The sequence below is a fragment of the Cottoperca gobio genome, unplaced genomic scaffold (genome assembly GCF_900634415.1).
Source record: "Cottoperca gobio unplaced genomic scaffold, fCotGob3.1 fCotGob3_253arrow_ctg1, whole genome shotgun sequence".
NCBI classification, from domain to species: Eukaryota; Metazoa; Chordata; class Actinopteri; order Perciformes; family Bovichtidae; genus Cottoperca; species Cottoperca gobio.
In genome coordinates, this window is record NW_021166875.1 from 37501 (window position 1) to 51523 (window position 14023).

Below are 14023 nucleotides of genomic sequence, written 5' to 3' on the forward strand. Positions count from 1 at the left end.
CAGGTTTCGGAGGGCCAGAGAGAGGCTGATCCACATGGGCAGCTGGACCCAGACCAGTAAACTGGCTTTGAAGGGATGACAGTTGTCTCTAATGTACAGCTGAGAAACAATACGACGCAGATTCTTCTGGAACTGGAAACTGAAGAGAAACAGAATAAATTCTTATTCAAGGCCTGAAACCTGATTAACACAAGTTTGTGAACACAAGTGACAGCACCAGGCCCAGCTGGTGCAAACACGCGACCCCCGGTGAACATATTGAACGTGCGCTCTTACATTACAAACGTCAGTCCTCAAGGGGGCTATACCTTTTACCTCTTCATTTATTTTTCCTTATTTGTGCAATATTTCATATTTCACAGTACTAACACTGTACTGTGAACTTATGTGCAATACCTTTTACCTCTTTATTTATTTTTATATTGTATATTGTGTATATCTCTTACTTTTAGTTTAGTTTTAATTTGAAATTTTTACTGTTGGAGGATTTGTAAAGTAAGTTTTTCATTGTAAGGTATAACTGTCTGTTATCTGTGCATAGGACAATAAATATCTTGAATCTTGAATCTAGAGCTAAACATCTCTGAACACATTAGTAAACAAACATGGCGTCTCTGGAGGAACGTGCTGCTGTGCTTTCGGCACAGAAGGAAGAAAAAACGAAAACAGATGCAGGGATGTGAGTTTGAATTAAGAGATAAAGTGTCATAAATATGCCGACGCATGCTGATATGTTCAGTTTCGTTAAACTGGTCAGCCGAGGTTATTTTGAGTGGAAGTGAACACAAACAGAGGAAGTAATTTTTATCTTGTTGGATCCTGCTTTAGCGCCCCTAGTGGTAACAATCAGACTGACACACTCCACAACAACATGTAAAATAGATCTTGCTTAGCTCGAAGCGACTGCGTTCACGTACAATGTTCCTGCCTCCAAGTCACAACAAGTTTAACAACAAGATGATGAAAATAAATCTGCAGATTATTTGTTGGTGTACTTTCTTACCGGCTCTGTTTCTCAGTCCAACCTCTCTCTCTCGCTCGGACAGACACTTCGTATCGAAGCCTCTTCGCCAGCTCCGAGATCTCGGCCTGCAGCGCCTCCACCTGCACATCACCCGGAGGTTACTGTGGTTACATTACAGTTCATTAGTTGACGCTTTTGTCCAAAGCGACGAGTAAGTGCAAACAATCATGAGGATACAACCCCAAACAGGAATCCTGCAGAAACCTTAGCTTCAAACAGGTGAAATCACTTAAGTGCAGAACAATAACTTTAAATAAGACAAACAAGTGTAAGTGCAACATACAAAGAACAAAAAAACGTATTTATTCTTTTCTTTTTTTGCCGAAGTGCAGTTGACACAGGTGGGTTTTCAGTCTGCGAGAGAAGGTGTGAAGACTTCCTGCTGACCTGATATCAACGTGGAATTCGTTCCACCATTTTGGAGCAGGACAGCAAACAGGCGGTTATATTTGAGGGGTATCTGGGTCTCACTTGCAGTGAGGGAGCAACGAGCCGATTGGCCAATGCAGAGCGAAGTGAGCGAGCTGGGCTGTCTGGTTTGACCGTGGCCTGAATGTAGGAAGGGCCTGATCCAGCCACTGGTAACCAGTGGAGGGAGCGGTGCATTGTGGGAGGTTAAAGACCAGTCGGGCTGCTGCATTCTGGATGAGCTGAAGAGGTTGAATGGCACATGTAGGCCGTCCAGCAAGGAGGGAGTTGCAGCAGTCAAGGCGGGAGATGACAAGAGCCTGGACAAGAACCTGCATTGCCTTCTGAGTCAGGAGGGGACGTATCCTCCTGATGTTGTACAGAGTGTGTCGGTAGGAGCCGGCTGTTGGTTGTCCGGTGTCACACACAGATTCTTTGCAGTCCAAGTCGGGGAAACAACCTAGGTGCCGATGTTGATGGTAAGGTCTTGGATGGGAGAGCCCTTCCCTGGAAGGAAACGCAGTCTTGTCGAGGTTGAGTTTCAAGAGGTGTGCGGCCATCAACTGAGAGATATCAGCCAGACAAGCAGAGATCCTGCCTCCACCTGGGTTTCAGTTCTTGGAAAAGACAGAATCAGTTAAGTGTCATCTGCGTAGGACCCAGGACGGAGCCCTGAGGTACCCCAGTGGTGAGTTGACAGGGGTCTGACAGAGACCCTCTCCAAGTTACCCTGTAGGTCCTTTAGATAGGATTGGAGCAGGGAGAGAGAAGAGCCTGAGACTCCCAGTTCTTGGAGGGTGTAGAGGAGGATCTGGTTGTTAACGCAGCAGAAAGGTCCAGAAGGATGAACAGAGAGGGAGGCTGCTCTAGCAGCGTGAAGTTCCTCAGTGACAGCGAGGAGGCAGTCTCAGTTGAGTGGAGCCTTGAAATCTGATTGGTGGGAATCAAGAAGGTTGTCCTGCTGAAGGTATGACGAATCAAGTTTTTTAGGGTTGGAAAAATTTAATTTTTGATTGGAAGAAAGCACTTTTTGCTTCAGAAATGGAGGAAGAGTAGAGAAGAGTTTGAAAGGTAAGGAGGTTGTTTTGATTTCAACCATTTTCTTTCAGCTGCCCGTAGGATGGTTCCATCAGCACTGACTACACCAACCAGGGAGCTGGAGGGGAACCTGCTACAAAGTTACAGTGATACATCACCCGGAGGTTACTGTGGTTACCGTCCATGAGAATCTGCACACATTTAGCAGCTGTTGGAACTCAAATTGAGCCAGCGTCAGACCTAGCGGCAGGAGTCTGATCGTGAACAGCCGGCCGGATCAGCAAATATTCTGTTGCTGCCAATACACAGATTAGAGCCAGCACTGCAGCAGTCCACTGTGACTCGCGCCGCCGGGGTTTGTGCTGGCTGAAGTCGAGTTGCTACAGCCGCTAACTGAGTCTCCAGAGCTGCCAACTGCTGTCCTCCCAGCGAAGTAGAATAATTTTTCATGAAAACGTTTCTTAGAATTCTGAGATATGAGCCTAATCATCTCATTAATTTAGAAAAACAGGTAAAATATTTTTAATGCATTAAACACATCCGTCGTTATCATTATAAAAATGATAATATTGTTGCAGCTGTAGTTTCCTCCCCTTTTGTCTCCCATCACTCACCTTAGCGATGATGACAATCTGGTAGGCAGCGAGCGGCAGAGTGATGAGCGTCCTGACCGACAGCGTAGCCACGACGATGCTCAGCCACCAAGGCAGCCCGCTCGCCTGCTGCACACTCACCAGGAAATGTTCGCACAGGTGAACTGGAGCCGAATCTGAGAGGCCACTGTACCAGCCAACTGCACCAGCATCGTCAAAACGGCCGCCACCAGAGAGCTTCCTGACTCCCAATAGAGTCCCGATTTCTGACGGCCTCCCGACTCTTGACAGCCACCGAACTCCTGACAGCCTCCTGACTCCCGACAGTGTGCCGACTCCTGACGGCGTTCTGATAGGTAACATGAGACAGCAGATGCGACAAGGTGGAGGTGACTTCTTTAATGCAGCAGAACAGACTTGTTGAACAGGAAGCTGCAGGACGCTGGACCTCACCGATCCCCCCACACTCAACATGGTGACTCACTCCTGAAACATGAACAGACAGGACTGGTGGTGAGAGTCGGCAGCCACACCTCGCTGACCCTGAACACGGGTGCACCACAAGGCTGTGTGCTCAGCCCCCTCCTGTACTCCCTGTTCACCTACGACTGTACAGCCAAGCACAGTTCAAACATCATCTTTAAGTTTGCTGCCGACACAGAATTATTTTTATTGCCATGTAGATTTTCACCTACAAGGAATTTGCTGTGGTCATTGGTGCACAAGAAAAACATTGTTGCATAAAAAATTAACAATATATAGACAGTAACGACAATGTACAAGATATAATACAAGGACAGTTGGCCGAGCATTAGGTTATTGTAACGTGTAGCGGGAGGGAGGGAGAGACAATGTCAGTGGGGGTCTCTGGCCTTGTTGAAACTGTTCTTATGGCATGAGGTTTTGGTCCTGATGAACCACAGCCTCCTGCCGGATGGGAGCAACTCAAAAGGTCTGTGTCCAGGGTGGGAAGGGGTCTGCTGCAATCTTACCTGCACGTTTCCGGGTCCTGGAGGCGTACAGGTCCTGGAGGGATGGCAGATTGCAGCCGATCAACTTCTCCACAGAGCGAATGACACACTGCAGTCTGACCTTGTCTCGGTCAGTGGCAGCAGAGTACCAGATGGTGATGGAAGAGTTGAGAGTTGCACCATCAAAGTCTTTGGCAGGTTGAATTTCCTCAGCTGCTGCAGGAAGTACATCCTCTGCTGTGCTTTTTTGATGTTCTGATGTTCAGCTCCCACTTCAGGTCCTGGGTGATGATGGTGCCCAGGGTGGGGGGGATCCGGTGCTGATGGTCCGGAAGTCAGAGACATGTTTCCCCAGCTTGACGTGCTGTCTCCCGTCAGACAGGAAGTCTGTGATCCACCTGCAGGTGGAGTCAGGCACACTCAGCTGGGAGAGCTTGTCTTGCAGCAGAGCTGGGATGATGGTGTTGAAGGCAGAGCTGTCGTCCACAAACAGGATCCTGGCGTAGGTTCCTGAGGAATCCAGGTGCTGGAGAATGAAGTGGAGGCCCATGTTGACAGTATGGTCTACAGACCTGTTGGCTCTGTAGGCGAACTGCAGGGGGTCCAGGAGTGGGTCTGTGATGGTTTTGAGGTGGGACAGGATAAGGCGCTCAAAGGACTTCATCATCACAGAGGTCAGGGCGACGGGTCTGTAATCATTTAGTCCTGTGGTCGTTGTTTTTTTGGGGATGGGGATAATGGTGGAGGCCTTGAAGCATGCTGGCACGTGGCATGTCTCCAGTGAGGTGTTAAAAATGTCTGAACACGGGAGACAGCTGATCAGCACAGTTCACCCGTGTGTGTGTGTGGCATCCACTTTATATATGGTAAGAGCTCATGCTAAAGCTATGTTTCCAATGTTTATGTTAAACATTTGTGCTTATAATATACCCGAACACTGTAAGACCTTACTTCTCCATATCGCTGACTGGTAAATAAGGCACTTTCTTTACATGTGATGGCAGCCATTTGCTCTTTTCTTCTGTGCATGTTTTTGTTTGGCTTATTCTTGAGACTACTTCACTTGCGAAAAGCAAAGCACCAATGTGAGAACATACTTCGCTTAATCCAGCCATACAATCACAGTGTGCGAGGATAACATCGCCGCTCTTCTCACTCACAAACCAGCGGTGTATCTCAAGCTCTTTGCGAGTGATTTACACGGGCATGGACGAGCACCCTGTCATCTTTCACTGGTTTGGTAAGAAGACTACCAACCCAGCCAGAAACAAAGACATGATAAGCATCTAAGCTCTTGTATGCCTTCATTTGTTCGTTGGTTGCCCACAACGTTTGTAGCACAAGGTAGTTCACAATATCCGGATATTCAATCGGCGGTAATGAATCTAAATCCTCAATATGATCCGACGGCTTTAGCGTGTACGGGTCAAGGCCTCAAATTTGGACTTTTTCACTGAATCTTGCCTTTGCAGAGGACTCCAGAGAGTCAAAATACTTTGAAGAAGTCAGAGTTGTTGTTGTTCGCTTTAGACGCCATTGTTGATTTGTTTTCCAACCAACATGGCGTCGCACGCATACGTCACACAGTTTTATCACGTGTTTGCACACTACCTATTGTCGGCTTCATCTCTGATGGGGATGACAAGGAGTACAGAGAGCTGACACAGGACTTTGCCCTCTGGTGCCAGAGGAACCACCTCCTGCTCAACGCAGGGAAGACCAGGGAGCTGGTAGTGGATTTCAGGAGGCGCCATCATTCTCCCTCAACACCAGTGAACGTCCTGGGAACGGACATTGAGATTGTAAAATCTTATAAGTACCTGGGTGTTCACCTGAACAATAAACTGGACTGGTCAGATAACTCTGCTGCTCTGTTTAAGAAGGGACAGAGCAGGCTTTACTTGCTGAGGAGACTGAGGTCCTTTGGAGTGCAGTGGAGTCTATGGAGTGGTCTGCTGGGGCAGCAGCATCTCTGCTAACAAGAAGAGATTGAACAGACTGGTTAAGAAGGCCAGCTCTGTCCTGGGGAGCCCGCTGGACACTGTGGAGGTGGTGTGAGACAAGAGAATGACGGTCAAGCTGTCCTCTCTATTGAACAACATGTCCCCCCCCCCTCCAGGACACTTTGTCCGCACTGTGCAGCTCCTTCAGCGACAGGCTGCTGCACCCGCAGTGTCTCACGGAGAGATACCGTAGGTCCTTACAATCACCACGGCCCCTGGTAGACCACCACAGCAAAACAGACTATTCCACTGTTGTGCAATTATCACTGTCATGTGCATTATTCACCTTTACAACTTTTATCAACGACTGTGTACTCTTATTTTATTCTATTTAATTATTGTTACTCGCACTTTACTTTCTTGTTCTTTTCCTGTAACAACGTAAATTTCTCCGTTGTGGGACTAATAAAGGATTTCTGATTCTGATTCTTTGCAGGGGTTTTGCCTCTTGAATAGGCTGTTGACATACCTCTCAAGAATGGAGAGGTGTCACTGTGGAGTAGGGGGAGGGGGCGCTGAGGTGGGCAGTAATGGAGAGGCTAAGGCCTCTGCTGAGGTGGGTGAGGTGGGGCTCCTGGGCTGGAGCTGATGAAGAGTGTCACGGGGGATGGTGTCAGGGGATGGTGTCAGGTTAGTCCTATTGTCTTTCAAAGCGACAGTAGAACTCATTCAGTTCATTGGCGAGGCGCGACTCACTCATGGAGTGGGGGGCTCTAGGGTTATAGTTGGTGATCTGCCTTAGCCCTCTCCAGACAGTAGCAGAGTCATTGGCTGAGAACTGGTGTTGTAATTTCTCAGAATACTGTCGTCATGGGCCTCATCAGGAACTTGATGAGACGGCCTACAGGGAGGAGGTGAAGATACTGCACAGCTGATGTCAGGAAAATAACCTCTCTCTCAACGTCAGCAAGACTAAAGAGATGATCGTGGACTACAGGAGACATAAGGGGGGTGGACATCTCCCCATCCATATCGGTGATGCTGAGGTTGAAAGGGTCAGCAGCTTTAAGTTCCTCGGTCTGCACATCACTGAGGATCTCCTGGACACTCCACACGGACACAGTGACCAAGAAACCTCGTCAGCGGCTATTTCCTGAGAAGACTGAGGAAGTTTGGAACGAACACCAGCATCCTCACAAACTTCCACAGAGGAACCACCGAGAGCTTGCTGACTGGCTGTATCACGGTCTGGTACGGGAACTGTTCTGCTCACAGCTGCAAATCTAAGTAATTAAATCATCAATAAAGTATTATACTCCCCTAATTATCAGATGTTTTCATTACCACTGATTTTTGTATTTCTATGTGTTTAATTGTTTAATTAGTAATATATAAATAACATTTGACTTTAGATCAAGTTGCCATCTCCTGGTACACCGTGTTCTAACAAAACTTAATAAAATAATAATAATAGTGTGTAAGACTTTAAATTAGGACCCATGGAAAACATTTTATCTATACACCATAGGAGCCCAATACAAGTATTGTAATTCAATCAGAAAACAATGATATGAAGTCATTAGATCACCGGGCCGTCCACCCGTTAAGAGGTTAAGAATGATTAAGAAAGTAATTAAAAGTTGGCCTGATAAAGTGAGTAAAGTCTGCGGTTTGTAGGGTGATGGTTAAAAGTTCATCCTGCACATTTTAAAAAGCAAAATAAAATAATAATTTCGGCTTAGATGCTTCTCACTTTTTAAAAATACAGAAGAACTAAATAATAATTTCTTTACGAAGACTTCATAACTTTTAATTAAAAAACATTTCTCTGAGTTTTATTAGAGGAGCACCTTTATATGTTAGTTGTATTTATTTATCTTCTGGTGTGATCAATCAAAGAGAGAGCAGCTGCTTTCTTATTAAAGTTTTCATCAAGATCGGGGTGAAATTTAAAGAATTTTTAATCCTTATTGATAGAATAATATAAAAAATACCTGAGTTTCAGCCGTCACGTGTGTCCAGGTCTCTGCTGCGTTTCTTTAAATAAATACAACGGATTGTATTTTATTTTATTTCACCTTCATGTCTCCATCCACCGCAGCACGGTGTCCCACAGAGATGACGTCACACTATTTACCACCACTTGTCGCGTAAATGTGACGTCACAGACGTGCAGTTATAAATCTAAAACGTTCTATAAATAAATACAAACAAACAAAAAACATGAACATTTATACATGTTCATATATAAATACATGTTCTTATATTCTTCTTTAACATCAACTTCTTCAAACGTAACTCACATATTTATTTATACAATAAGATTATTTTCACTTTTCTTTTTACAAAACGAAACCGATATCCTAAAATTATTTCTTTGTTTTTATTGGATTGTTGTCTGCTCATTTTGTGAGCTTCTTGTTGTCTTTTATTTGTTGTATGTTTCTAAATTATGTTAACTTAGATTTTCTTTTTTTATGTTTGTTTCAGTAGAGGGGAGGTATTTTATCATCTGGATTTAAGACTTGTATATGTGCAAATAAAAATAAATACCTTTTAAGACATTAACATCAAACTTGGAGTAATTTGTGATGAACACGGATATATTTTATCCAAATTAAAAACCCTGTATTGGAGGAAATATTCAGTCAAAGCAACTCCATTAAAGATAAAAAATGTACTTTACAAAAAGTGCAAAAGTCTTATCAACAAAATGTCCTTGAACTGTAAAAACTAAAACTATTTTTAACGTAGAACAATAACTTAACTTAACATACAGTATTACTTATTATTATTATTATTATTATTATTATTATTATTATTATTATTATTATTATTATTATTATTATTATTATTATTATTGATGCATACTCACTGTTGTAATCATGCATCATATTTTATATAAATAATTGGGGGTTAGCAGCTCCGTCCTGGTGACATGCTGAGCAGCTTTACTTTCATTCAGTTACTTTCCATCGTCTCCAACACTGGAACAAACCTCCACAGACCTGCTGATCTGATCAGCTGCTCTGCGCTTTTATTGTGAAGTGTCAGAAGGATGTGGTGTGTGTGTATACAGACAAAGCTGTCCCCGCTGTCTGACAGACAGGAAGTGGTGCAGTGGATCTCGGTCCTCTCTCTGCCAGACAGACGGACAACATGGCGGAGTACAGCCAGGCGGGCCTCCTGGCAGCTCTGCTCCTCTTCACGGCTCTCACGGTTCGGGACGTTTATCTCGGCAGATCGAGCCCGCAGCAGCCGGCCGACAGCCTGCCAGACACGGAGCCCGGAAAAGCCGCCAAGTCGTCCCTTTATTCCGGGCCCATGCTCAAGTTCCAGTACTGGTGAGTGTTAGCACGGAGGCTAACTGCTAACAGGCTAACAGTTAACATCATCAGATCATATTCATTTTGACTTAAATCCAAGGGGCTTTATTGGGAAAGCTGCGTTTACATTCCTAAGGCGGGCGTGAAATACAAACCAAATGTAAAATATGTGAAGTTATACTAGAATAATGAAATATGTGACAGATGTGTACCATTGCAAAATTATCATACAAAATAAATAAATAGGTAAACTTAAAAATACAGATAAATTGTGATTTTTGCTTTCAAAGATATTATATATACAGATACAAATAGAAACATTTAGATATTGCTGTTGAGACATACACAATGTCTTCCCTGTGTGTTCTCAGTATCTCCTGAGGTTACAGTAAAGTGTTCCAGGAGTACTCTCGAGCCATCAGCCAGCTGTACCCGGATATCCGCATCGAGGGAGAAAACTACCCACCCACCCCCTTCAACAGGTGTGTAGATTACCTGTCTGTCTGTCCTCAGGTGTGTAGGTAACCTGTCTGTCTGTCCTCAGGTGTGTAGGTAACCTGTCTGTCCTCAGGTGTGTAGGTAACCTGTCTGTCTGTCCTCAGGTGTGTAGGTAACCTGTCTGTCTGTCCTCAGGTGTGTAGGTAACCTGTGTCCTCAGGTGTGTAGGTAACCTGTCTGTCTGTCCTCAGGTGTGTAGGTAACGTGGTCTCGTACCTGAAGCTTGTCTCCATCTTGCTGCTCGTCAGCGGTCAGAACCCGTTCATCCTGCTCGGCCTCGACACTCCCAGGTTCTGGATCTGGAGTCAGGACAACAAGGTACCTGTTTCAGGGTTAGGGACTGACCGTACCACAGAGTGCAGACTCACGTTAACAACACGGTTTGTGTTGTTTGTCAGATCTTCTCCTGTCTGATGGCCTTCTTCCTCTGCAACATGATGGAGACACACTTCCTTTCTACAGGAGCCTTCGAGGTCACTCTGAACGGTGAGTAACATCATCTGTTTCCTGTCCGCTCTCTGACAAGGTGTAACACTGTTTCCTGTCCCCTCTCTCAGATGTCCCCGTTTGGTCTAAGCTACAGTCGGGTTACGTCCCAAACATCCAGGAGATCTTCCAGATCCTCGACAACCACCTGAAGATGAACCAGGTGGATCCACTGAGATTCTCCTCCACGTAGAGCTGCACACACAGGTACACAGACCTGTCTCGCTCTCTCACCTATCTCTCTCACCTGTCTCACTCTGCCATGTCTCTTTCTCTCTCTCTGGCTTGTCTCTCTCTCCTCACCCGTATCTCTCTCCCCACCTGTCTCTCTTTCTCTCTCCTCACCTGTCTCTCTCTCCTCAGGTGTCCCGGCTCGGTGGTGCTTTCAGCCGCTGGCGTTCATGAAGGTTCGGCCTTAAAGCAGATTCTGCGAGGCCCGACCGGATGTCCCCCGCCACGAAAACGAGCGTTCTCTCTGTGCCGGGTCACAACTCAGCACTACTCTACCCACAATGCACCTGTCGGCTGTCACAGACTGACGACTCTACTGGACTCGACTGGTTTCTGTTGGGATTTATTTATTTAGTTTGAGGTTCAGTTCTTTCAGAATAAAAGTATGATACTACTGTTAGCTCCATGCTAATTACTCTCCTTCTGGACAGGAAGTGCCAGGCAGGAAACAGAAATAAACAGAAATCATCATCTTCGCTGTAAAATGTGTGAAACAAGAATAAAACTCTTTAAATGTGTAAACAGGAAGTTGCCTGATCAGTTTATTAAATGTGTTGGTCCTGTTAATCTTATAATTTATAACATAAAATAACTAATGTATTTTATAGAACTTTATAGAACGTTTTTACTAGTGACATGAAACATTCACAAGTTAACGTCAACAAAGTCAAACTTGGGAGAACTTTTAATTCTATCAGAATCAGATCCTTTATTTGTCCACGACGGGGAAACTTACCTTGTTACAGCAACAGAACCAGAAGAAGTGGCGAGAAACAATTAAATAGAATAAAATACAGGAACAGCAGTATAAGTACACAGAATACAGGAACAGGAGTATAAGTACACAGAATACAGGAACAGGAGTATAAGTACACAGAATACAGGAACAGGAGTATAAGTACACAGAATACAGGAACAGCAGTATAAGTACACAGAATACAGTAACAGGAGTATAAGTACACAGAATACAGGAACAGCAGTATAAGTACACAGAATACAGTAACAGGAGTATAAGTACACAGAATACAGGAACAGCAGTATAAGTACACAGAATACAGGAACAGGAGTATAAGTACACAGAATACAGGAACAGGAGTATAAGTACACAGAATACAGGAACAGCAGTGTAAGTACACAGAATACAGGAACAGCAGTGTAAGTACACAGAATACAGGAACAGCAGTATAAGTACACAGAATACAGGAACAGCAGTATAAGTACACAGAATACAGTAACAGGAGTATAAGTACACAGAATACAGGAACAGCAGTATAAGTACACAGAATACAGGAACAGCAGTATAAGTACACAGAATACAGTAACAGGAGTATAAGTACACAGAATACAGGAACAGCAGTATAAGTACACAGAATACAGGAACAGGAGTATAAGTACACAGAATACAGGAACAGGAGTATAAGTACACAGAATACAGGAACAGCCGTGTAAGTACACAGAATACAGGAACAGCAGTGTAAGTACACAGAATACAGGAACAGCAGTATAAGTACACAGAATACAGGAACAGCAGTATAAGTACACAGAATACAGTAACAGGAGTATAAGTACACAGAATACAGGAACAGTAGTATAAGTACACAGAATACAGGAACAGCAGTATAAGTACACAGAATACAGGAACAGCAGTATAAGTACACAGAATACAGGAACAGCAGTATAAGTACACAGAATACAGGAACAGCAGTATAAGTACACAGAATACAGGAACAGCAGTATAAGTACACAGTCGTTGATTGTAGGAGTGATAACTGCACACAGTGGTGGAACAGTGTGTTGTTGGTGTGCTGCAGTCTGACCGCTGCAGGGAGACAGGACCTCCGGTACCTCTCCGTGAGACACCGGACGTGAAGCAGCCTGTCGCTGAAGGAGCTGCACAGTGCAGACAAAGTGTCCTGGAGGGGGGGGGGACATGTGTAAACACATTTAACAGTTAAATGTTTCAGAATTTCTTTCTACTGTTAAACTTCATGCTTCAACGTTTTCATTGTGTTTGCTGACGAAGCCTGAAACAGGAACCACGCGTCTCTTGGTTATCGACTTTGTTCACCAGCATTTCTTCTTCTGTGGTTTTTTGTTCAGGCTCTGCAGATTTCTTATAAAGCGTTTGGTGCGTCATTTGATTCTTCTACTAAAGGGATCGATCACCGCCTACATCCTTCCGCCTCATAAGCATAAAAGGAAATATATTATAGCATTAATAAGCTTGTTGCTGCAAATACAGGAATACTGGCAGAAAATTACTAATCGAGTAAACTAACAAGTTAATATGTATTTTATAACGTTAAACTGCACATTCTGCAGCTCTTACACGTTACATCTGATGCAGTAGATTTAAACGTTAGTCTGACTGTCCGATAATGAAGGAGATGTTTGTGGCCAAATCAAATGAAAATGTATTGATTGAATAATATCTGTAATAAATATCAATAGACTAATCGTTGTTATAGACTCCCACCTGAGCAAGTAAATTACATACACTAAACTTTCCACTTTCATTCCTCTCTATATTCTGAAGCTTTGTGCAGAGGGCTTTGTTCACATGTCACTCACAGCTCATGTTATACACGCTACACTAACTACATGCAGGAGATGCACAGAGTTCTGTGTGTTGACAGGATTCAGTGATTTATGGAGTGATACAAAGACTCACAGCTCATGTTATACACGCTACACTAACTACATGCAGGAGATGCACAGAGTTCTGTGTGTTGACAGGATTCAGTGATTTATGGAGTGATACAAAGACAGATCCAGAATCTGTACAAACCTCTGAACACTTTGAACCTGCTTCATCCAGACTTCACTTTATATCTGGACATGGAGCAGATTACACACATTTAATGACATAATGCCTCATTTACATATTTAAACATTTTAGAAAGAATACTGAACTGTAGGAGGCGGTAACGATCCTCAGACTGTGGTTAACTTCCGGTACAGAAGAAGAAGAAGCTCGTGAAGCCGGCGGGAGAAGCTAACGTTAGCATCAGCAGTTCGGCGGCGATAAATCGGTCTGTTTATTCTCAGATTTTAATGTATGAGTGTGTGAACTTTAATGCAGCTCACTGCCAACAGCGAACAGAGAGAAACTGTCCAAGGTGATGTCTTTAAATGTCTTGCTTTGTAACTTTAATATAAAACAGACAAAAGCTTTTTTGGAATGAGAAATTAATTTAATGATTATCTAAATATTTGATGATTTGTTATAAAAGTTAAACCTGCAGCAGGTGTTGCGTTTAAATTGGTCCCCTTTTGAAAGTGTTTCCTGTCGTTGCTCTCTGACGGTGACCGTTACTTTAAGTTAGTTTAAATATATAATTATGTTTTATTCTGTGGGTTAACTTCGGGTTTTAAAATATAATAATGTGCGTTAAGTTTCAGTTAGAGGTGACAGGTTGATGTCAGTGGGAAGTTTATGATTTTGATACCGGTAACAACAGTTAGCATTTCAGTTAGCTGTTAGCAGTCCTTCACTCACGTCAGT

General features: G+C 43.8%; 2 protein-coding genes across 3 annotated transcripts in view; one reads left to right on the forward strand and one right to left on the reverse strand.

Moving 5' to 3' along the window:
* Nucleotides 1-8111, reverse strand: part of cox18 (cytochrome c oxidase assembly factor COX18) — a 9609-nt gene extending 1498 nt beyond the window's left edge. Inside the window, exons 1-4 of one of the 2 annotated variants that reach the window (XM_029426896.1) lie at nucleotides 7972-8111; nucleotides 3085-3549; nucleotides 1004-1104; nucleotides 1-139 (exon numbers count right to left, since the gene is read on the reverse strand). The exon at nucleotides 1-139 is cut by the window's left edge and continues 16 nt beyond it. In XM_029426896.1, coding sequence (XP_029282756.1) covers nucleotides 1-139; nucleotides 1004-1104; nucleotides 3085-3537 — 693 coding nt within the window. In that variant the 5' untranslated portion in view covers nucleotides 3538-3549; nucleotides 7972-8111. Of the gene's footprint in view, nucleotides 140-1003; nucleotides 1105-3084; nucleotides 3550-4055; nucleotides 4175-7971 lie in introns of those variants that run through there. The other variant, XM_029426897.1, reaches the window with a different exon arrangement.
* Nucleotides 8112-9058: 947 nt separating this feature from the next.
* On the forward strand, nucleotides 9059-11040 carry selenot2 (selenoprotein T, 2). The gene is made up of 6 exons (XM_029426901.1): nucleotides 9059-9321; nucleotides 9675-9785; nucleotides 9993-10119; nucleotides 10200-10287; nucleotides 10359-10494; nucleotides 10651-11040. Exons 1-5 carry the CDS (start codon nucleotides 9137-9139, stop codon nucleotides 10478-10480), a joined length of 633 nt encoding a protein of 210 aa, XP_029282761.1. The 5' UTR covers nucleotides 9059-9136; the 3' UTR covers nucleotides 10481-10494; nucleotides 10651-11040.
* Nucleotides 11041-14023: the final 2983 nt, after the last annotated feature.